The following is a 22,616-nucleotide window of genomic DNA, read 5'->3' on the forward strand; positions in this document are numbered from 1 at the left end:
TAATACCGAGCGGCAATTCCATTGTAACACTTTGATGCCTGCCATGATTACTGACCAATTGAAGAGGCAGACACCGCCTCTTTGAGGATATCAGCATTGGGAAGAAGTTTTGGTGGTCCTTTTCTAGCTTTCATCTGATGAGAACTAGATTTAGATGGAGACGAGGAAGCACGACGCTTCTGCGTAGAACACGACATTTCAACATCTGTTGCGCAGATATCGGTGCAACATGCATTGCTAGGTAGAGAGATGTTAGGTGTGACCTGGGAAGCATCAGGAGGTGATGCTGAGCTGCTAGCAGTAGCGGCAGAAGCTGAAACAGACGCAGGCTTCGCTGCCAGAACGGATGGAGGTGGTGACACAGATTGAACTGCAATAAACTGAGCCAACGCCTCAGAAAATGTGTTTAGCATACGCTCAACAACATTGTTAAGGGCTTTTTCTACAGTGGAGACAATGGAGGCAGTCAAGTTGGACTCAATATCCCCAACAGAAGCGCGCACACGACTAGCGTATGAATCCTTCTTCCTGTTAAGAAGAGCGTAAGCATCGGCTCTTGAGCACCGCTTCTCTGTGATAATGTCTAACAAGCTACGCTCCTCACTGCGTTTTGCGCAGTCGGCATCATCTGCTGGGTGGTTATTACTGCAGAGGCAACAATGAGGCTGTTCTGAGGTGCAGTTATCCGCAGCATGACCTTCGCCACACAAAGGGCAGCGGGTCTCTGACTTGCATGCTTTGCCGCTATGCCCGAACCGCCAACAGTTGGTGCATTGAAGTGGGCGCGGTTGCAGAGTGTCTACACGGTATACAATAGGCCAGATTTTTAGTTCAGTAGGGCAGGAAGTGCCAGCAAAAGTTGTTATTACCGATTCAGTAGCAACACGCGAGCCGTTTATTTCTCTACTGCACCGATATACCGAAAGGACTCCAACACCTGCATCCTGAAATTCTTCTAGAATTTCTTGCGGGGAAGATGCTGGGTCCACACCGCGTACAATGCCCTTGACGCATGCAAGCTGCTCGGGAATGAATGCTTTTACCGGTAGTGAACTGAAAATTTTGCACTGCAGCAAGTCAGCCACACAAGCGATATCGGACGATTTGCAGACAATGCCTCTACGGCCAAATGGGCGCACTTCAGAGATCTGAAGATAGTTGGCTGTCAATGATCGTAGTTCCTGTTGAATAACTTTGGGTGTTTTCATTTTGATCGCCCCCTCACCGATTGGGACGAGAGCCACAGGAATTGCCTCAATGCCATTTTTCTGGAAGCACTCAAGCGGCAGGCTTTGGGCTGGCAAGCTGGCAAACCAAGCTGCCGACCCTCCACCTGGGGAGGTCAAAGACATCTCACAGCGAAACGCCCCCTCAGGTTCACATTAACCTAACCTTAGCCTAAGCCTTGGCCAAAACCCCCCAACGTAGAACGGCCTCACCAGTGAAGAGCAATCCGGAACCACCAGGAGAAGCAGAGTCCAGCAGCACAGTCCAGAAGCAGCAGCGTTCGAGCCACGTCGCGTTCCACCTGTTGGCGTTCCTTATAGCCAACAGTAACTCTCACCTCTTAAAACTATCACCTCATAGGTGAACCTCATAGCTGCTTCTTCTTCTTCTTAATCCCACTTCCTCGTCTTCCTCCGCCCGCTTCTCTCTTCTCTTCGTCTTCATTGTCTCGGCATCACATATGATAATAATGCGCCTATAAACAATGAACACATATGCATCAAGGCGCAGATCTACAATACGAAAAAAAGCCCAACATAAAAGAAAAGAGGAAGACAGATTTACTACTAGTATCAGAGTGAATTAGTTCACGAAATTTCCAGACTTCAATATCCTCTCTCTCTTCGTGTGGAGTAGCAGGCCACGGACGTATTCTTTCGGCCGACCACTCGACTTTTCGAGTGGGTGCGAAAACATTTGAGGTGACACTTAAGCTCCGCCTTAAGAGTATGAAGCGGTGGCGTATTGGGTTAAAGGGACACTGAGGAGAAATTGAAGTTGGCTTGTATCGACAGAATACCAGCTCCTGATTACAAAAACGCCACTCATTCTGACAACAAAGCTCTTGTAACGTAGAAAAGAACAAGAACCAAAATACAGGTATCCCCGCCACAGGCCAAACTCGCAAGTACAAGCGTCATGACGTCATATAACAAAACAGTGTTGCTAGAACCAATGGTTCTAGCAACGCTAGGACACGAGAAGCACAAATCACTGAGGCGCAGCCAATGCATGCGCAAATCTCCTTGACGTCGCCAGATGGCGCCACGTGCCGGGCAGCTACGCGCTAGCCTGAAGCATCGGGACCAATCAGCGTCTGCTCGCCGGCGTTAGGCGGGCTCCCGGTATTCCGCTAGCGGTATGAAGGTAGACAGTATGCTAAAGGTGTCTATTTGCGAGAACTTCGTTGACGACTTCGAGAACGAGATCCATCGTAACGCTCGCAAAACGCCGGTGCAAACGTAAGCGAAGCGACTGTAGCGACGGCCGCAATAGCCGATAGATGCCTTCAACGTGCGGCCGGCGGTAGCTTTCTTTTCGGCTGCTGCTAGGCCGCACTGCTGGCCGCCAGAAATCACGGAGTCTGCATCACGTCATGTCACGTCATGTTTCACGTCACTTAGTCCTCTGTCGTCATAGCCGGATCCCAAGTTTGAACCACAGCGGCGGGAAAAACCTTTTCAACTTCGAATCCAAATTTCTTAGAAATAAATGCATTTTTCGCTGCCGGCCAAGTGGCAACAAAGCCATGACATGCCGAACTATCGGATTTTGCTATAAAAAATATATTAATAGTGCTCTCCTCAGTGTCCCTTTAATCCCCATATATGCAGGAGGTCATTCTCTACTTTGCATTCGTAGATCCCTGGAAGTCGTCATGCCCATCCTGGCGCAGTGGTGCAGCGGTTAAGCGATGCGCCACTCCCTGCGATGGCAGGCGCTCCTAGCATTGTGCCTTGTGTGGCCCAGGTTGTTCTTCCCGAGCGACAAATCATTACTTTAACTGCCACCTGCACAGTGGGCAGGTTGTGACGACGCCGCAATGTCACGTGATCTAGGTGGCCCCACCTGCCTCCTAGGTTGCTCTCTGGGCACCGCCTGTCGGAGTCATTTTAGTGATTTTACGCGCACAACGCTGACGACAAGTTTTCTGGGTAACGCAGCCCTTAACTCTGTCGCGTTAAAACACTTAATGTAGAGTATAAATCGAGGATATTTGGGTGGGCCCCAATTCCAGGAGCCCAACGGCTTTTGCGCCGCCCTTGTCCGGTTCACCAGCCAAAGCTGGCCTTGAGAGTGTGAGCTGGACAGCGTCGCCTCCCGTTCACTTTTGATGATGATGATGATGATGATGATGTCCTCAGGCTTAATGGCACATACCCACTGCGGGGGATTGGCCAGGATGCATTTGCTGTTGTTGTTGTTGTTCACCTTCTAGAATGGCGCATACCATTCTAGAAGGTGAACAACAACTTCCCCGAATTAGAATTTCTTCCTCTTCCTCACTCATGCTTTGAAACTGCGCCAGCAGGTGGCAACGTAACGCGCCACCAGTCATCATCATCATGGCGCCTGCTTATCAGTGAGCTGGTGTCCCGCCGCCATCGCGAGCTGCTGGCCTGGCCTTAGGGCTACGAGGCGCCCAAATTTCACAGCGATGAGCGGCGCTCCGTCCAAAGATTTGCGCATGGCCAGGCGCGCACAGTCGCCTCCCAGCAGTGCCTCCAGTCACCCGCTGACCGATGACCTGCAGCCGAGCATCACGGTCTGCCACGGCGGCGACCACCGCATGCGCCAGTCCATCACCATCAAGAGCAAGGTGCGGGCTACAGTCGCCAGCGACTGCACGTTCACTGTCCGCACCAAGACGGTATGAACTGAATTGAAAATTGGCTTTCAGGGAAGGAAATGGGGCAGTAACTGTATCTCGTATCTCGGTGGGCACCCGAACCGCACCGTAAGGAAGCGATAAAGCAGGGAACGAAAGAAGGAAGAAAGAGGCGCTGTAGTGGAGGGCTCTGGAATAATTTCGACCACCTGGGCATCTTTTACGTGCGCTTGCATCGAACAGCACGCGGACGCCTTTTGTGTTCCGCCTCCATTGAAAAGCGGCCGCCGCGGTCGGGTTCCAACCCGCGTTCTCCGGCTTATAGCAGCCGAGCGCTTAACCACTGAGCCCCCGCGGTGGGTAGAAGGTATAAATTTAAAAGCGCCTTCGTTGTCAGTCTACTGGGCTGTCACTGACTAGGCTTCTGAAACCGCTGAAAAATGTGCCGTACCCGGGGCAACGCCTAAAAATAATTATTTACAGCCCTCAGTGGACTGCCCCTTTCTACTGTGGCCACTAGCGCAGCCTGCGCTAAACTTTAGCCAGCAGCGTGCGCACTCAATTTCGGTCTCTAGCGTGCGCTAAGGGGAGGTCGGTTCACTGAGTCGACGCCTTGGCAAATTCGCGCATTAGAACGAGCTAACCCGCTTAAGTACGCACTCCACACATAGACAGAGTTGTATTGAAAAATGGCTGTGGCCAAGGGAATTACTTTTGAACTTTTTGGACGGGACTACTGTGCCGCCCACCCGCAAAATAGCCAGCATAGAACTCTGCCGGCAGTTTGACCCCATTGGCTGGTTCCGGTCACATCACGGCACACAACCAATGAAACGGAGCCGCTGGAATCTAAGGAGGCTACCTAAAGGGGACAGGCTCCCAGGGGGAACAAATATTTGTTTTTTTCTTTTTCCATTCATAACAAAAAAAAATTGCTTCGCGAAGGAGAGGAGGGGTGGGGGCTGTGCACGTCACGCGACTACAGCGAGCCACTCAGCCAATATTCCCCTCAACCCAACCCGACAGCTATTCTGTCGACTACCCGCACAGCAGCCACTGCCAAATTTCTTCACCGTTTCCTTATCTGCCTCAGTTCTGAGTGTACAAAAGGGATGAAGCCATAGAAAAACAAACAACGGCTAGCATACTTCAATAAAAAGCAATGTTTCAGTTACCTTTGTGGGCCAAATGCAAAAGCTGGAACCACAGGGGAGCCCCACGGTGGCTGCAATAGCTCATGTGTGAATGGTATTTTATCGACCGCGCAGGTGGAGAATTCGTGCAGCGCCAAGACCGTGATGACTAGCGTGACGCACAAGGGCAGCTCCACTCAATCCGTGGTGCAGCAGAGAAGCATCACAAGTGAAGCACACCCCGAGGTGGGTACTCTCTTCTGCGACATAACCCTCACCAATCTGATGGTTTTTCCTTCCCACACTTCACCCCCGCACGCCGAAAGCAGCTTTTTATTTCTAGGGGCTGCTTGGACGCTCAAAATGATCAAACTTCAAATCGAGTATCCACCTATTCGATTCACTTAAAGAATCAAGTCGTCCGAGTGAAAATTATTCGAACCATATCGAGTATATTCTCGTTTTTCTATATTTTTAGGATAACTGGGACGAACTTCGAATAATGCGCGGCGTTTTCTTCGCTCACTGTTTCAATAACAGTACGCACTCCGACGCCCCACAGCTTCCTACCGCTATCATACTACGAAGGATGAAGGCTTCAGTGCCGCCCCGCGATCCATTCTAATCGCCGCGTTTGTGATATTCATGCATGATGTGCAATATTGGGCGACAGAACTTTAGGAAAGTCAGGGAAGTCAGGTTTAGGAAATCCCTCTTTTATGTCCGATCTCAGAGGCCATTGCTCTTACCTCTCGCATTTCTCTTCTAATTATAGGTGGCGCTAGTTTATTCCTCGTCATAACGAGCAAAAGGTGTGGTTTCTTTGCGTTCGATGTGAAGGTCATAGAATTTGGAGTGAAGATCATAGGACAGCCATAGAACGCATTTCAGTTGCTTAAGTTTTGCCCCTATACAACCTCACTGGGCTGTGACTTATTTGCACGGGCTGTCTTAAGCAGTCCAGTTAAAAGTAGTAGTCAAACGGCTGCTTTCCGAGGGTGCTTCATAAATTCCGAACTTTAAGATCTGCATGCACCAGATTTATCAGTTTGGCAACTGCTCCAGTACGTTTACTAGTTACGACTAGACGGGAGAATTAGACATAAGCTGCCTGCAATTAGGACTTTTTGCACACTGTAGAAAGGGGCCAATCCACAGTTTAGACAGTTTCGCTTTCATACATTCCGCTTTCATATAACGAGCTTCTTGTTTCTTGTGGCTAGAAACGAAAATATACAGTGTTTGCGCGGATATTCAAGAGAGTATCTCGCCGCCCCCCAGGCAAGACTCCTAGAGGAACGCTTTACTGGCTTACCATCAGCACTTCTTGAAGCGACTACTTCGTTGACTAAGTCCTTGGCAATGGAATGAAAATTCTTTAACAAATTTTTTATTGCTGCCGTCTACGAAAGTCGCTCACTCGTTTAAACGTAATGTGCGGTTCGTCTTAATTATTTTCATTGTGTTATGGGGCTATGTTCACTCGTCTCCAGTCTCCTTATTCATAAACGCTAGGTTGCCCACACACAACAACGCACTTGAGGTCGCTAGACGGCTCGTGGAAGGGAAACTTTGAAAATTATTTCCTCAGAAACAAGTGTAACCTCCGCCTTGAAACTGTCCCGAATGGTTAGGAGACAAAGGATCGTGCGTTTAAAGTTCTGCCGTTATCAATGGACCTTTCAAAGTGTCCGAAGAATAGGTTGCCTTTAAATTTGCCCGTGATGTCCACCACCGACTAAAGGTGAGTTTAAAAAATTTTGACTGTGCTTACCTTAAGCGGAGGATTTGTCTCGCTCAGCATATTGTATACGAGGTGTCTTATGTAACTTGAGTCGTAGATTCGAATTATGCTGTGAGATATAAGCTCTGTTGGAAGCTCTGAGGAACACATCGCATGTAGCTGTTTGAAGGGCGTGTGAAGAAGTCGCTGTAAGGGGCCGCTGGTGGATGAAAATTTGACAGAAAATGCGCTGTCGTTTTTGAGCACCTAAACTCGGCATCTTTTGCGTTGCGATGATGCAAGGGTTATGATAAAAGGAACGGTGCGGGCATTAGAAAACGTCTTCAAAAAACCATGTGTATGACACAAATTCCATTGTCATACGCACAGCACTTAAGCTGACCTTTTCCATTGTTACGTATGTTGCCAGGTTGAATCAGTAACCCCTTACGCATGCGCATTTGGAATTTGTGAAGGAAATTCTAGCACAGAGTTGTACATTGTTATAGAAAACACCATTTCGTTCGTCGCCTCGACATCTATTAGAGGTTACCTTTATATCGCATTCGAAGGAAAAGCTTCGCAAAGTGCAAAAGAAGCCTTAAGCCGGCTCAAGCTAGCACAAAGCGACAGCTGCGCTCTATAACGAGTATCCTGTGAATTAGCGCCGCTCATAACCCATAGTGGTCACGTGGCAAGGCGAAGGAAGGATGGAAGTTATTCACTGGAGAACCCCATTTCCTCACTTATCGCCATGAATGGAGACACTAGGGCACAAAGACGCGGGATACACAACATGAAGAGGAAGCCGGAGCGTTCGTACGCAAGAAATCATAGCGTAGAGTCAAAGACGCACTGAGAAGACAGTAAGCTGCACGAGCCACGTCAAAGGCTTATGGCCCTTAAGAGCTAGCAACCGCTGTGGTCAACAAGCTAACACTGCCTTGTTAGACCCTCCTCTATAGAGTCGCGATGCAGTGGACAGCAACTGTCGCTCTGCACTATACGCACACGGCGCTATATCCCAGCAGCAATCGGTTCCTTCGCTTCCTTTCAACGACCCAGTAAAATGCATTTTATTTTAGTGCAAGTAAATTTTTTTCCACATGAACTATACACTGTACGACACCGTATCTATAGGACATGTCCGTTGTGATACTGCTCACAGTAGCCCTGTTAAGAATATCGAACTCCGATAGGCGCAACAACAGGATTCCACACTGTTATCACTGTACCTACGACATTTACAACTGTTCAGAGTATTAAGCTACGTTTATAGCCGGCAATAGAAAGTTGCAGATTGTCACAAATTGCTAACGGCTGCTCACATGCGGCAGCAGTGTCTTTCAGCCTGCGGGAACTGCACGTAAATCATGCTTGGATTTTAATTGGGAGCTTAGTAATTGGTAAGACGCAAGAACTCGGCCGACGGCTGCATTCCAAATGGTATAATTCGCTCCTGTGCCGTTAACCTGCAGATAGTCCGGGCCACAGCTTTTTCACGGCAGGCAGGCAACGGTGCTGTCGAGACCGTCGCCACCTACGAGGACAGCCGCACTGGTGTTCGACAGCTCAGCGTGGGACGCCACATCGGAGACAGGTGAGTGATGTCCGCCTGCCTTCTTGGTCGTACTATGAGGCAGGCCCCCAGAAACAAATTCCCCAGCGGGCTGCAATCAATAAGAATTTTGAGCGCACAAGTGACAGCGTCATCAGCGCTGTCGTATGGAACAATGCGATCTAGCTGTTATGAGGCAAGCAAGGCCATTGCGACCAGTTAGGCAGCCAGGTTTCAGGTTGGATTTCGAGTATGGGATGAATGGGCTTCCAAAACCACGGCGTCAAAACAGCGTTGTTCACTATTATTTTATGTTTTCCCCCCTTCCACTGCAGTGTCCTTGTGCCTTCGTCTCAAAATAAAGACTTCAAGCAATCAATCAATTTCTTCATGAAATACAAAATACAACTTTTATGATAAGCTTTCTTAATATTTCCGTAAATAAATAACGACATTGATTTCAAGGTATTTCTGTTTCCACATCCCTTGTGAACCACTCACGGCCTCTGTGTTACACAGCAAGTTCGCGGTGGGTTTACCGGCGCTTTGGCTTTGCAACTTTCGCCACGGAGAACAGCTTATAGCCTTAGGTGCCTCGGGTAAAACAGGTGGCGTTCTAGTACGGACAGAGCATGTCCTCGCTCAGGTCCACCACATTTATCAAAATATGTATCCATGTTCCTGATGTGAAAAAATACAAGCCTTTGAAATAGGATTTCTGTAGCCCAAGATTGCCTTACCAGTACAGAGTACGCACGGAAGAGACCAATTCACAATTTTGACAATTTCGCTTTCATACAGACCGCTTTCATAAAACAAGCTTCTTATTTTTTGTGGCTACAAACGAGAATAAACGGTGTTTGCGCGGATGTTCAAAAGCGTATCTCGCCGTCCGCCAGGCAGGACTCCTAGAGGAATGCTTTACTGCAATTCTTGAAGAGACTACTTCGTTTGCTAAGTCCTTGGCAATGGAATAAAAATTCTTTACGAAATTTATTGCTGCCGGCTATGAAAGTCGCTCACTCGTTCAAACATTGCCTGCGGCTCGTCTTTACTATTTTCATTGTGCGATGGTGTTATGTTCATTCGACTTTAGTCTCCTTATTCATAAGCGCTAAGTTTCCAGCACAAAACACGGCACTTGAGGTCGCGAGACGGCAGCTGTAGTAAGGCCGTTGAGGAATCCCGGCAAGCCCTGCCTGCCTGCGAACAGCACCCAACTCTTATTCTCCTAACTTTTGCACTATCATGGTCGAGATCTGCGGTCACTACCTGCCCTAAGTCGATGTATGGCTTTACCAGTTCCAATGCGTCACTGCCTATCATAAGCTGTTTTATTTCTGACTGTTGAAGACTACTAATTTTCCTTCGTATCACCTATTAGTCCCAACGTTCCATTTTGAGCGTTGAGGTCATGAATCTTCCACAGTTCGCAGGCCAACTTTTACAGTAAGCTGCAAATCAGTATGGTTTGTTCATTAGATTTCACCTTCATATCTTCCCAATCCAATCGTCTAAGAACCTTTGGTACTTATGCGGTGAATAGCAGTGAAAAGATCGTGTGTTGCTGCCTCACATTGGTATTTGTTCACTTCTCTTGAGAAGGCTCTAAATACGTATATATTATCTGTAATGAATAATTTCAAATTATATATATATATATATATATATATATATATATATATATATATATATATATATATATATATATATATATATATATATATATATATATTTGAAATTATTCATTACAGATATTCCTCTGAAAAGCCATAACAGATACGAAAATGCAGTTTGCGCAGGTGGATTCTGCAGCATGGCTGTCATTATGTGTGTGACAGAGCTTTATAATGAAATACTAACCTAAGTTTAACAAAACAAGTTGTTTTATTTTTGTTTTAGAAGGAAAGTTCATATTCCGAGATTCAAGCCCTTGCACATAGGTGGGAAGTCCGGTTTTAATATTTTCTTAGTCGGCACTGTACTTCTAAATATCGAACTCCAAAAATCCGCATTTGAAATGAAGTTTAGTCGTGTTTCCCGCATTGCTCACGTGTAAAACTCTCGCTGCGCGTGGTATTGTTGCGAAAATTACCAACATCATCTATGCCACGAGATGCACACACAGCGTTTGTATTCGCTGCATTACAAATGCGAAATACGCCTTTTTATGAATGTGCAACGCGAGAAAGCCATCTCAACGAGCTTTCAAATGCGTATTTTTGACGTTCGATATTTCTAACTACATTAACAAATAACTCACTTCTTATGTGAACTGCCTTAAATTTTGAAATATTATGCTGCCCCATGAAAAAAAAACTTGCTAACTTAAGTTTTTTTTTATTTTTCGTTTAATAGTCGGCCTCCGTCAGGTACGTACAGTCTTTGTCAAAAGTAACCAGGCTGCATGGTTTTAATTCTCAGTCGTATATTTCAACTATTATGCCAGCCCTCAAGCTCTAAATCTCCGCATGGCAAGGAGAACCCCTGTCCTTACCTTCAAAAAACTTTTCGACCTTAGAGAAAGCCGTAAAGGCTCTACTATACAAATCAGAAGCAAGCCATGCAGCCTGGTTACATTTGACAAAGACTGTACATAATGTCGTCATGATGTATAATCTACCTCATTCACCGCTTTGTCGTACTCTTATAGCTTCTGAAAGAACGATCTGATATAAGTTAAACACGGGATGTTGGCCGCTTCTACATTCTGGGCACGAAAAGACTAATACTGCCGATATTTGAGCATAATCGAATCTTTTCTCTTTTTGACGATTGTATGTAGATAATGGTTGCATCCTGTGAATTACTATAAGACACAACTAATAGTATCAGTTGGCCAGGCGACGAATCTTTTCGCCGTTGACGGCAGGTGCCCCTGAAGCCGAATTCCAAATAGTTACGAAGCATAAAGAAACGACGTTTCAGTATAGCTTCGCTACCACTTAGGTTAAGAGGGTAGGCCAGACAGTCATACCTGCAACACAGAAGTACTGCTGCGCAATGCAATCGGCAGTATTTGATAATCCATGGGTAAAGCGCTACACTGACAGAAAAGTGTAGGTAAACGTGTGCTAACCGCTTTTACCTTCGAACCGATTCTTTATTGAGAAACAATTAATCCTTGTAATGATCACATGAGCCTCTGGAAATTTCAAACAACAAAAATACCATCAAAAGATACGCTAATGCATAGCCCGTTCTAAGACATGCGCATATATGAAGCGACTTTTTTAACATCAGCAGATTTTATTCTGAAACCTGTGAAAGGTACGTCGGTGCAATCTATGCAGCTGGATTGTGCAGTAAAGTACAAAAGTTTGCGTGATGCAGACTGGTTGAAAAAAAAAATTATATCTATGTTGCCTCGGTAGCCAGCGAGATGTTATTATTCTGGCAGAAGAAAACGCATGTCTCCTCGTGTTTCTATGCATTTCATTGCCATGTTGCGCGTGAGCACAGCGCAATAAATTTTTTCCGCAAATACCGATCCCGCAAACATTTATCTATGACTGAACAGCAAGGTGGACATTATGTCCGTTGCAGAGCATAAAGACGATACGATTAATTAACTGCAATTAATCAATCACCTCTTTTATTATGGGGAAGTATTATACTGCGTAATACAAGGCTACCAGGATCGAAGGTGAACCTATTTTTAAAAATTTCTTAATTGTAAATGTAGGTCCAAATATCAAACGCAAATATTGTGGGTTTGACAAATCGCTGAGTGGGCTTTTCGCCTTACACATCTATAAAATGGCGCCGCTGCGCGTGGTGTAGTCGCCTAAGTCATGTTAAATTCTTCTACGTCGTGAACTACACAAATGGCTTGTGTATTTAATGCATAAAAAAATCGAGATACGTCGTTTTTAAATATGCAGTGCGGGAAAGCCAACTTAACAACTTAACAAGCCAACTTACCTTTGATAATGAGGGTCTTCAATTTCGCGATATGGTATTGCCCCTTAAAATAAAAAAGTTGAGCACCTCGTTCCAGTTAATTGTTTAATCATAATGCTCTATCAGATACGTGATGTTCACCTCCTTGTACAAACCATGTGCACATAGGGCACAAACTTATCTATCATAATTTTTAAAATGGAAGTCTGCAAATGTAAAAAATATCCCCCGTATATTGTAGTGTTCCAACTGTCATTGTTTCCGATACTGGCTCGCACCGAAACAATGCGGCACCCGAAAGCGACGAAATTAAGAAACGGATTAATTCATTGGGAAACAAGCAAGCTGTACAAATGGAAATTCTAGAAAGGTAGAAACTGCAAAAGGCAGATCAGTAATGAGAAGTTCTATGATAACTCAAGGGGCAGTGCTGTATTCTTTGTACTTAAATCAGAGTGTCAGTATACGCAAATCTACTAAAACAAATTTAACCAAGACGCTGACACATGCGCGATGTGTGGTAAATGTGTAGAAAAATCCGAACAGCTTCTACTAGAATGCCGCAGTATCCATCTAGACTAGGTGCAGGCCCTTATAACTGATCTCCCTGATAACTGTTTTCACCATCTCTGTACTTGTTGCGATTTAAGGTCTTGAATCCTGGCAAAAGCTGCAAAAGACGTTTGGGATTCACTGGACGGTTATGCCAGCCTACCGACATTGAAAGTGTTAGTTAAAACAGGGGGACCACAATTCGACTTTAAAATGCAAGGCGCATAAGTTGCTGGTTGACGGAACGATTCAACGACCCGTTGAAGAAACGGTTTGGCCAAAGACCCTTCTAGCGCGGTGGCGTTAAGGCTCCTGTTCTGCAGAAAATCTGGCGGCGGCATCGGCGTCAGTCTTGTGAGCGAAAAATCCCCGGAGCAACAACACCTAGGTCAAGTGACCATGTCCTGTCATGACAACCTACCCACCGCATTGTGAGCGTACTGACACCCTTGCAGGTGGCAGTTAAATCGATCATTGTTCGTGGCAGGTTGTTCGGGAAGAGCAACTTGGTCCGCACAAGCCCCACCAGCGGCAGCACCTGCCATCGCAGGGCAGTGGCGTATCGCTTAACCGCTGCACCACTGCGCCAGTAGTGGTATTAGGACTCCCAGGAATCTGTCTGTCTTGCATGTGAAGTCGAGAATGTCCGATTCCGCGTATATGGTCATTGACCCATAATGCTATAGCGTCATACCCTTTAAGGCGGAACTTACGTGTCCCCGCCAATTTCTCCTCCTTTTCCCTTGCCCACGTGCCGCCAGGGTGGCGACCCGGGCGCCAACCTAACCACCGAGTTGGGGGCAGCCTGCCACCCTAAGAGTTCAGCCGCACACAGGACGACTTTTTCGCCAGAGAGGTATCCAATGCTAGCCCACTAAAAAAAATAAAGCACAATAAGCAAAGGGCATGTATCACGTGGATGACTTGGCAGCTTTTTGGCGGATATCACCTGTTGGAAAGGCGTTTCGTGGTTTTAAAAAAATTGGAGGGGGCATTTAAGCTCCGCCTTAGGCGTATGACGCTATACCCGTTAACGTGCTAATGCCCACATTTGCGGAACTGGTCATTTTCAATTTTACATTCTTGGATCTCTAAGAGTCCTCATACCACTCCTGGCGGAGTGGTGCAGCAGTTAAGATATATGCCACTACCTTTCGTTGGCAGACGCTGCCACCGGTGGGGCTTGTGTGGTCGAGGTTGCTCTTCCGAGCGTCCAACGATTAATTTAACTGTCACTTGCCACGGTGGGCAGTTTGCTCACAATTCGGTGGGCAGGTTTTAATGACGGCGCAAAATAAACTGGGTACCACTTACCCACGTTGGCACACCTGCCATCGTGGGTAAGTGGCGCATCCCCTAACCACTGCACCATTGCGGAAGGAGCGGTATGAAGACTCCCAAAGGACATATGTGAAGTTGAGAATAACCAATTCAGCATACATGGGTATTAACTCATTAATGCTATCGCGTCCTTTCCTTCAGGCGGTGATTAAATGTCTCCTCGATTTTTTTTTTTTTACCAACCATGGTTTAACCTGTTATGTAGCATTTCGTGATACAGTGAATCGAACCCCATGAATACCTTCTCTGAGCGCGCTCGGACGGCTCCCCGCTGTCGGTGACGTCACCGGTAAAATGCCGCTATTCGCGAAGTAATCAACCGAATCCGCGAAAACTTGTGGGTAGCGCGCTACGAACGGCTCCTTGATTCCGTTGACGTCCCCGCTCACCTTACATGGCCGGTAATGTGACAGTGAGTTCACACTCATGAGCTGTCGCGTGACGCCATTTTACCGGTCACGTTATGGGATCGTCATGGTCGCGTGATCAAACAATGGTCACGGGAACTTCTACGCCGACAACGACATCTCTGACGCCTTAAGTGGGCTACTAAATGCTTCACTGCAAAAAGCACAATGTCGAGACATTATACGCCTATCACAGCACCCTTGTGTTATGGCCGCAAATCCCTGGTTTGGCTCATGGCTACATAACTTTGATGCCTCATCTTTTTTCCCGCAGGTCCCACCTGAGCGAAAAGAGTCGGAATGAGTTCACGGGAGAGGAAATGAAACGCGAGCAGCTGGTGAACATTCCCTACGAGGAACTGGGAGGCTTCGACACCGAGTGGAAGAACCGCATGGCCCACAGGTGATCTCCCAGCCAGTTCATGGGCCCGTCACCACGGGTGGTGTGCAATCTCCGCAAGAGGGAAGTGCCGTGGTCACCACCCGTACCGAGGCCTCTTGCCTGGCACCGGTGACACCGACCTTTAGCTTGGAAAAGCTCCTGTAGTTTTAAATTGGACTGCGGACTCTGTTGCGCCGAAAATGAATTCAAATGCTGAGCAGCATCTCTCCGTGGCTCATTCTGTGCGTCGTCAGTGCCCGGAGACGACGAGATTGATTTGATTTGTGTAAACAGCTGCTCTCCTGGGACCCCAGAGGTAGCGGCAGGCTGGCTGCCTTGCTTTAAAGTAAATTCTTCCAACCAACGCATGCTTTCTGCTAATGTTTGCTACTCGATTTTTAGCGTATGAAAAAAAAATCAACAGACTTTACGAGATGCGGGTTTGTCTTGAAAAAGTAGCAGCTTCTTCCAAGTTCTTACATGCACTCTAAGAAAACATTAAACCACCTCATCTTCGAAGTTTGTTCAATGCCGTTAAACTTTTGGTGTTCTAGCATTAAGACCCCCACTCACTGATAATGCCACTGTCTGCCTTCTTCGTCTCTCTAGCGATGTGGGTTGCTCGGGAAGAGCAACCTAGGCCTCATAAGTCTCGGGGCAGCAAATCTCATTTCTTATCGCCGCGCCACTGCGCCAGGAGTCGTATGAGTACTCCCAGTGATCTCTGAATGTAGATAATAACCAATTCCGCACATATGGGAATTAACTGTACTATTAAGGTGCGTACTTAATTTCTGCTTTGGTTTGATTTATGCGGTTTAACGTCCCAAAACGAGACAGGCTATGAGGGACGTCGTAGTCAAGGGCTCCGGAAATTTCGATCACCACGGGTTCATTAACGGGCCCTGACATCGCAAGGTACACGGGCCTCTAGAATTTCGCCTTCATCGTAATTCGACCGCCGCGGCCGGGATCGAATCCACGTCTTTAGGGTATGCAATCGAGCGCCATAACCACTGAGCCGCTGCGGCGGCTTGCATATTTTATTTATGTTGTTTAACAACTTTCTACTGCTCAGAAAATTCAACAGATTATACTGATCGTTCGTGCACTATTTTAGAGAAAAAAAAAGTGATGTCTAGGTTTTTCAGGTTTGCATGTTTGAAAAATTGCTCCAGGACCCCGTAACTATGACGTGCCAGCTTTAACTTGCTTTCTTAAGCTTAAACTCATACTTTTTGACGCCGTGTATTCGTTTAGTGCATTGCTTCTTGTGCAAACGATGGTTTTCAGTGAAGATGTGGTGTTGCTTAATAAATATCCTTTTTAAGCGAATTCAAAACACCACCCATTCGATTCCTTGTAAAAAACATTGACGCATTTCTTCACTCCTCAGTAGTCAACGAGATTCGAGAGTTTGCTACTTTCGTCCAACCACTGCTCAATTTAATGGACATTGCGGAAGAAGAGCACCACGAACACGAACAGTCGAAAGAACTTTGCCACGTATTTATTTTCTCGAGTAATGCAGTGAGACATGGCGGTTTCTTTCTCTAGTAATATTGGAAAACAGAACTTAGAACTTATAGAACTGTTTGCGCATAATGGTGTAAGTTCAGGAAGTGGCGCGCGTTCGATTTTCAACCTGTACTCATTCTTACTTGTGCTCTTAGAACTGTACTTGTCGTTGCGACAATTACATAAAACCTTTTTATGGTATGGCACAGTGTCGCCACAAGGATAAAAATGCTGAAAATAAATTTGATTGACTTCATTTAAATGAATCGCATGTCACTCAGGGGAATAGTACTGCATTGTGCAGGTGAAAGTATTTTGCGCGGGTGGAAGGGTCACAGAATATGCAGCTCTCAAAACCGTACAGACTGTGCGACACTACAAGCAACACCGACCACGACATTGCCTTGGCTCCTAAATCTGGACGATGTCAACCTGTTTTCTACCAGAAAGGAACACCGCCGGCGCTGCACAAGCGCTCTAATCCCTCCGTCTGCGGTAACCCTCCCCCGTGGTCTTACCCGTGCAAAGGAGGTTGCGCTTCGGAGGATCTGGGTCGGGGTTGCCCTAACTCGCGCCGTCACTCCGACGTGGCCTCAATTTGGAGGCTTATACCCCCGCTCCGGGTGTCCAGTCTGCAAATCACGGAAAATGAGGCAGATATCCACCACCCGCTGTGGGTTCGCCCGGCGGTGAAGCCGACGAGAATCCGGCACCTGGCGGCAGCGGGTCTCTCGCCTACTAATCCTTTATAATATATTTTTTGGACGCAAAGACCGCATCATCACTCAATCCTCGACTTGAATAGATCATCCGAGCTTTTTTGTTTCATTTAGAAATTCTTTTTTTTCTTTCTCCGGTCATTGCATACCCCATTTATGCACTCAAGCAATAAATATCGTTTAAAAAAAAGTGCCAAAAGTGCGTGCAGTACTGCCGCAGCTTGATTAGCACCAAAGAAATCTCTGTGAACATTCCAACCCTGCAAATTTAATAACATTTCCACGGTACTATGCATCTCAGTTGCTGCATGTTCAAATTCTAGGCAGTGTCTCTCTCGCATCTTGCGGATGGAAGCCGGGACAGGACGGACCGACGAGCAGGAAGTGAAGCTGCAAAGAAGCCTCCGCACCAGGCCGCAACAGTGTATTTAATGCCACAGCGTAATGGCTTTCAAGCTGCGTCAAAATAACTCGAATTATGTAGCCAGCAGAGTGTTCTGAATTTCTTTTGTACAGACGCTTTAAGCGCACGCTGTTTTGACTTTAAGCTTGAGAGAAACTCGCCCTCCACCTTCTGGAGGGTTCCCAAACCAAGGTATCCCCCGACGAGTGACACAAAACTGCAAAATGTTAACACCCGCAGCGCACCTGACAAAGACGGAGTTATGTAGAATTCTATATGAAACATGGACGACACGAGTATGCAACAACTCTCGGGTATTCTTAAGTAGCCACGGATGACAGAATAGATCCCAGGTGAATGAATGCATTCCACTGTATGAAGTAGAATGCTCTGGAGGGCTAGTTGGTTCATTTGAAGCGAGAGAGTAGAATTGCGCAAAGAGAACGGGAACAGGTCAGTGCTTATGTGCGCCTTCCGTCCCGTTCTCTTGGCCCTGTTTTACTCGTTCTTTCCATTGTATGACCCATTACGAAGCCTGGTAAGACTCCAAATCACCTTGACCACTTTAGGCCGATCTGAATGACGTCAACGTTTTCAAACTCCTCAAGCGCACGGCCCTTGCGAGAACATAGTACCCTCCACACACTGGGCTTCGCTACGGTCTCACCACCCATGACAGCCTGTGTCATTAAAGGCAGTCAATTAACATCATCTAAGTAGGACGGGTCAATAGTCCCGATGCCACTTCCGCGGTCAATCTCAATCGCGGCCAATCGAAGGCCCTTGACAGAGTCATTCACGAATCCTTCATAGAAGCAGGAGGAGTAGACGAAAACCTGACAATGCATCCACTCAAGTTCACCAAGACCTTTCTGGAAAGACGGACGTTCGAGATCAAGCACCTGGCTTAGAACTCAAAATTTGCAACGATAACACAGACCTCAAGGTGCAACCATTTCCCATACTGTTCAACAGGGACATGATGGCGTCCCTGGCGAGACGCCTCGAAGAAGCTGACGGCGTCAATTTCACTTTTTATGCCGATGACATCGCCGTACGGACGATAAGAAGATATAGTGGTGAAGAAAAGCATGCCATCCTATAAAAATCTCATGAATGCACCGCAAAACTCCTTCCTAGTACAGGCATGCGCCCATCACCTGAAGAGAATTCAATACCCTGTTTTCCACGGCAGTGATAACACTGCCCAAATAAGCCTCACTTTTGTTTTTTGGCCGGGGGCGGGGGGGGGGGGGGGGGGGGGGTTGCCTGCTAACGTCGAAATCCTCTTCTGAGCCCCATGGTTACAACAAGTAGCCCTGACGGGGCGTGAGCTCCTTCATCTGATTCGTCATATCTCCTGGCGCACCAGATGGGGCGGTTCCAATGTAGACATAACCCTTGTACAAGTAATTGTTACCTTCTGATTAACTTATGGGGCTCTGGCATTCAATATTACGAAAGCTCAACTTCGAAATATTCGAACCCTGCACAACTAAGTGCTCAGAGTAGTCACTGGACTTCCAGAACACGCAGTGGTAGGGGACCTTCAACGCTAAGCCTGCTTTTCCCGGTCGCAGCAGTCATTAGCGCAAGAAACCCTCTCGAAACTGTACGACTCCACACCACGCAGCAATGAAGGCCCCTCCTCCATGCCAACAAGGGTAGCTCCAAGCCGACCTCGAGCATAGAGCTCAGATTCCCCCTTGGCAGAGCTTCAGCGTTGTTCTCCCAGCACATTGCAGTTCTTTCTCTAGTTTCAGGAAACTGCAAGCTAAGGTGCGCTTAACGCTCGCAGAACTTGCAACGCCTTGAGGGGTGTAAGACGAATATCGCCTATTAACTGTCTGGAAAGACACGGCCCTAAAGACAGGTAGGCTTAGGAGAACGCGAAGGCGTACAGTCGGGGACGAAAGTCTCCGGACCACGTGCTCCTGAAACGAAGCTTATAGCTCTACTATCACAAAGCGGCTGGAGACCGCACTTGTGGAGATGAAAGAACAAAAATTTAACTTTTACCTCCACAAGTGTGGTCTCCAGCCGCCGACTAATAGCAGAGCTATCGGCTTCGTTAGAGGAACACGTGGTCCGGAGACTTTTGTCCCTGACTGTACACCCAGCAAACATTTCCGGTCTGCAGAGAGCTAAAATCAAAATTTCACAGCCTTGTTCAACTTCGCAAGACAGCTCGAACTTTTGCCCCTGACACTTACGTGGTGCCTCAGAAAGCACTTCCAGCTTGAAGAGGGGTTGTGGTGGACTGCTAAATATATGTAATGCCATAAAAGGTTATGCGCAAAAAAAGACGACACGAAGACAAAAGAAACGACAGGACAAGCGCAACCTAACTAGTTTGCGCTCGTCCTGTGGTTTCTTCTGCCTTCGTGTCGTCTTTTTTTTGCGCATAACCTTTCATGGCATTATAAGCATCAAGCCCATTAGCCAGACAACATCTCTTGATGCTTAAAATTTTCGTGATGGGACTGCGGCTAGTGCCTTCTGTTACCGTACTGTTACAGTACGGTAACACCCTATTCCATTTAAATAAATAGAACCAGAGTGAAGCCTTTGGTACTTGCTGCGAAAGAAATTGCACTACCGACTGCTTAGCTTGGTGTGTTTCCCATGTCTTCGTAAGACTTTTCAAGTTTATGCCGGTAATACTCGACATAAAAAATTAGGGAGTTCTGGCTAGCGGCCCATGTTTTATCCTATGAGTTAGTATAAATTCCGTGACTTTCTCATCACAGTATCGCGGACCGCTAAAACGCATCGACGACGTCATTTTAATGGGTTCAGGATCCGTTGACTTTCAGGAGGTGTTGACGAAATGGCTCACGTATTTAGCCTTCTGAGAAGCAGTTTGGAAACATTTTTTATCTCTTTATCTTTCAAACAGAGGTGCGAGATATGGCGGAACCACGTGTATTAAAGAATGAGCTCGGCCTTGGAAGAAAGAGAAGTGAGTTCAATGAGTTGGCAGTCCCACAGCGTAGCGTGACGGCTGCTGTCCCAGCGAGGCGCCTCCCGCGTTCTATTTGGCACGCGCTCGAGGTTTTTCAACTTCCTCGCGCGCGCACGATCGATGTAACTACACCACCTCAGGTATAACGAGCGTTCGTGAGTTGACATCGGATATAACGAACCACAAGAAAAAACGCAATCAGGGTGTCTGGGGTCAAAAGAAGCGATACATTGTGTTGTAAAATGCAAATAAACACATAAGAACAGAACATGCTAACGCATTAGAACGATCCACCCAGGATTGTCTAAGAGTTGTTTTTCTGTCTGCGTCAAAGGCGGCGTTTTACGTATACTGGCGCCTTTACGCACCGCCGACTGCATATGCGTAACTGAGCTTGCAGGTTAAAAGCCCGCAGTGAAAATAATGCCGGAAGCTTCGATTCCTATCCACTGCTTTCATAACAGCTGTTGCCTAGCAGCTGCTTCCGCAAAGGCCAGGCTGTCGAAACACGATGCCAGGACGCTATTGTTTCCGCGCCCACCATTCAGCGAGCAGATGCGGGCGGACAACGGCGCACAGTGACAAGTCCGCGACCAATTTCAGACGAAGACAACGCGCAAGCAAACACTTGAGTCTTTGTTTGTGTGGGCAGATCGGAGTTTCTTTCGGCTTATTCGAAGTTATTTCAGTGCTAGAACATAAGCTTGATGCCCCTGGTAATCTTTTTCTTTCAACTCGCTAGCTCTTCGCAGCGTCGGAGTACGCACGATGAGATAACGCGGACGCCGGTTTTCGAGGCCGGAGATAGACGTATGTTCGCTTAGTGGAATTCGTTCTGATACGGACGTTCTTCGCCGAAGAGCAATGTGCGACACGGAACTGATACCCAGCGTTCGACTGGAAGGATGCAGCCGACGGGTGCGTATTGCGAACGATAAACGCGACACTGGACAATGAGTGCGGTTTGTTTACCTAGGTTGCATTCGACGAGTTCGAGCCAGAGCTGCCTTGGAACTACGCTTCATTTGGAAAACACAGAAACAGTCAACAACTTGCAAGAAGGCAAAAAACTAAGGTGCGCTTAACGCTCGCAGAACTTGCAACGCCTTGAGGGGTGTAAGACGAATATCGCCTGTTAACTGTCTGGAAAGACACGGCCCTAAAGACAGGTAGGCTTAGGAGAACGCGAAGGCGTACAGTCGGGTACAAAAGTCTCCGGACCACGTGCTCCTGAAACGAAGCTTATAGCTCTACTATCACAAAGCGTCTGGAGACCGCACTTGTGGAGATGAAAGAACAAAAATTTAACTTTTACCTCCACAAGTGTGGTCTCCAGCCGCCGACTTTTTTTGTGGTCTCCAGCCGCCGACACCTTTTTTGCCCTACACAATTTTCAAATGAAAACAATCTTTACTCATACGCAGCTGTTGGTTATGGCTCAGTGCTTATGGCGCTCGGCTGCTGACCCGAAAGATGTGGGTTCGATCCCGACCGCGGTGGTCGAATTTCGATGGAGGCGAAATTGTAGAGGCCCGTGTACTGTGCGACGTCAGTGCACGTTAAAGAACCCCAGGTGGTGAAAATTTCCGGAGTCCTTCACTACAGCGTCTCTCACACACAGCCTGAGTCGCTTTGGGACGTTTAACACCCCTAAACTAAGTCAATCTTATATCGCTGTGCAGAAGTGAGATAAATGAACATTTCTATTAGCAGCATGCTGGTACATCCGTTAGCCAACCCTACTGCATTCTGACAACGTAGCATTTTTTTTCGCCCTTTCTGGCAAAAATCACAACCGAAATTTCCCTCATTCTCTCTTCTGTGTTTCAACAAAGTTTACTGTGTCTGCACGAGCGCATTTATTGATGGAACGTAAGCAGCGTTTTAAGAGAATGAATTCTCGGGCTACGAAGATTCGTGCCATTCACGTAGGTCACGAAACACCTCGGCGACTGGAAACAAAACATGCCTAAAGAAAGACATTTACTGGATAACTCAAAGCCTTCTTGCAGTAGCAGCGCTTTGCATTTTCATGGTGCGCAGTGCTGGCATACGAAGGTGAAGACGAAGAAGGGGACACAACTGCGCTTTTCAGCTCGCATTTCAAGAGAAAACAATATTTGGAAGTCCCTCTTTCGAGGTTAGGACTCCCTTTGTCTCTACCAGTTCTGCTCTCG

General features: G+C 47.0%; 1 protein-coding gene across 1 annotated transcript; it reads left to right on the forward strand.

The window, feature by feature from the left end:
• Positions 1–3,664: 3,664 nt before the first annotated feature.
• LOC149337099 (myeloid leukemia factor 2-like) lies at positions 3,665–14,859 on the forward strand. Its single transcript, XM_089554326.1, has 4 exons — positions 3,665–3,877; positions 5,104–5,214; positions 8,170–8,291; positions 14,727–14,859. Exons 1-4 carry the CDS (start codon positions 3,665–3,667, stop codon positions 14,857–14,859), a joined length of 579 nt encoding a protein of 192 aa, XP_089410452.1.
• Positions 14,860–22,616: the final 7,757 nt, after the last annotated feature.

Source organism: Amblyomma mixtum, chromosome 7, assembly GCF_055824585.1.
Source record: "Amblyomma mixtum isolate Tamu chromosome 7, ASM5582458v1, whole genome shotgun sequence".
NCBI classification, from domain to species: domain Eukaryota; kingdom Metazoa; phylum Arthropoda; class Arachnida; order Ixodida; family Ixodidae; genus Amblyomma; species Amblyomma mixtum.

Bases quoted from the DNA above. Each gene is read 5' to 3' on its own strand.
- LOC149337099 (XM_089554326.1), top strand. From the start codon at position 3,665: ATGAGCGGCGCTCCGTCCAAAGATTTGCGCATGGCCAGGCGCGCACAG. The intron at 3,878-5,103 runs GTATGAACTGAA...TCGACCGCGCAG, and splicing joins TCACTGTCCGCACCAAGACG to GTGGAGAATTCGTGCAGCGC. The intron at 5,215-8,169 runs GTGGGTACTCTC...GTTAACCTGCAG, and splicing joins CAAGTGAAGCACACCCCGAG to ATAGTCCGGGCCACAGCTTT.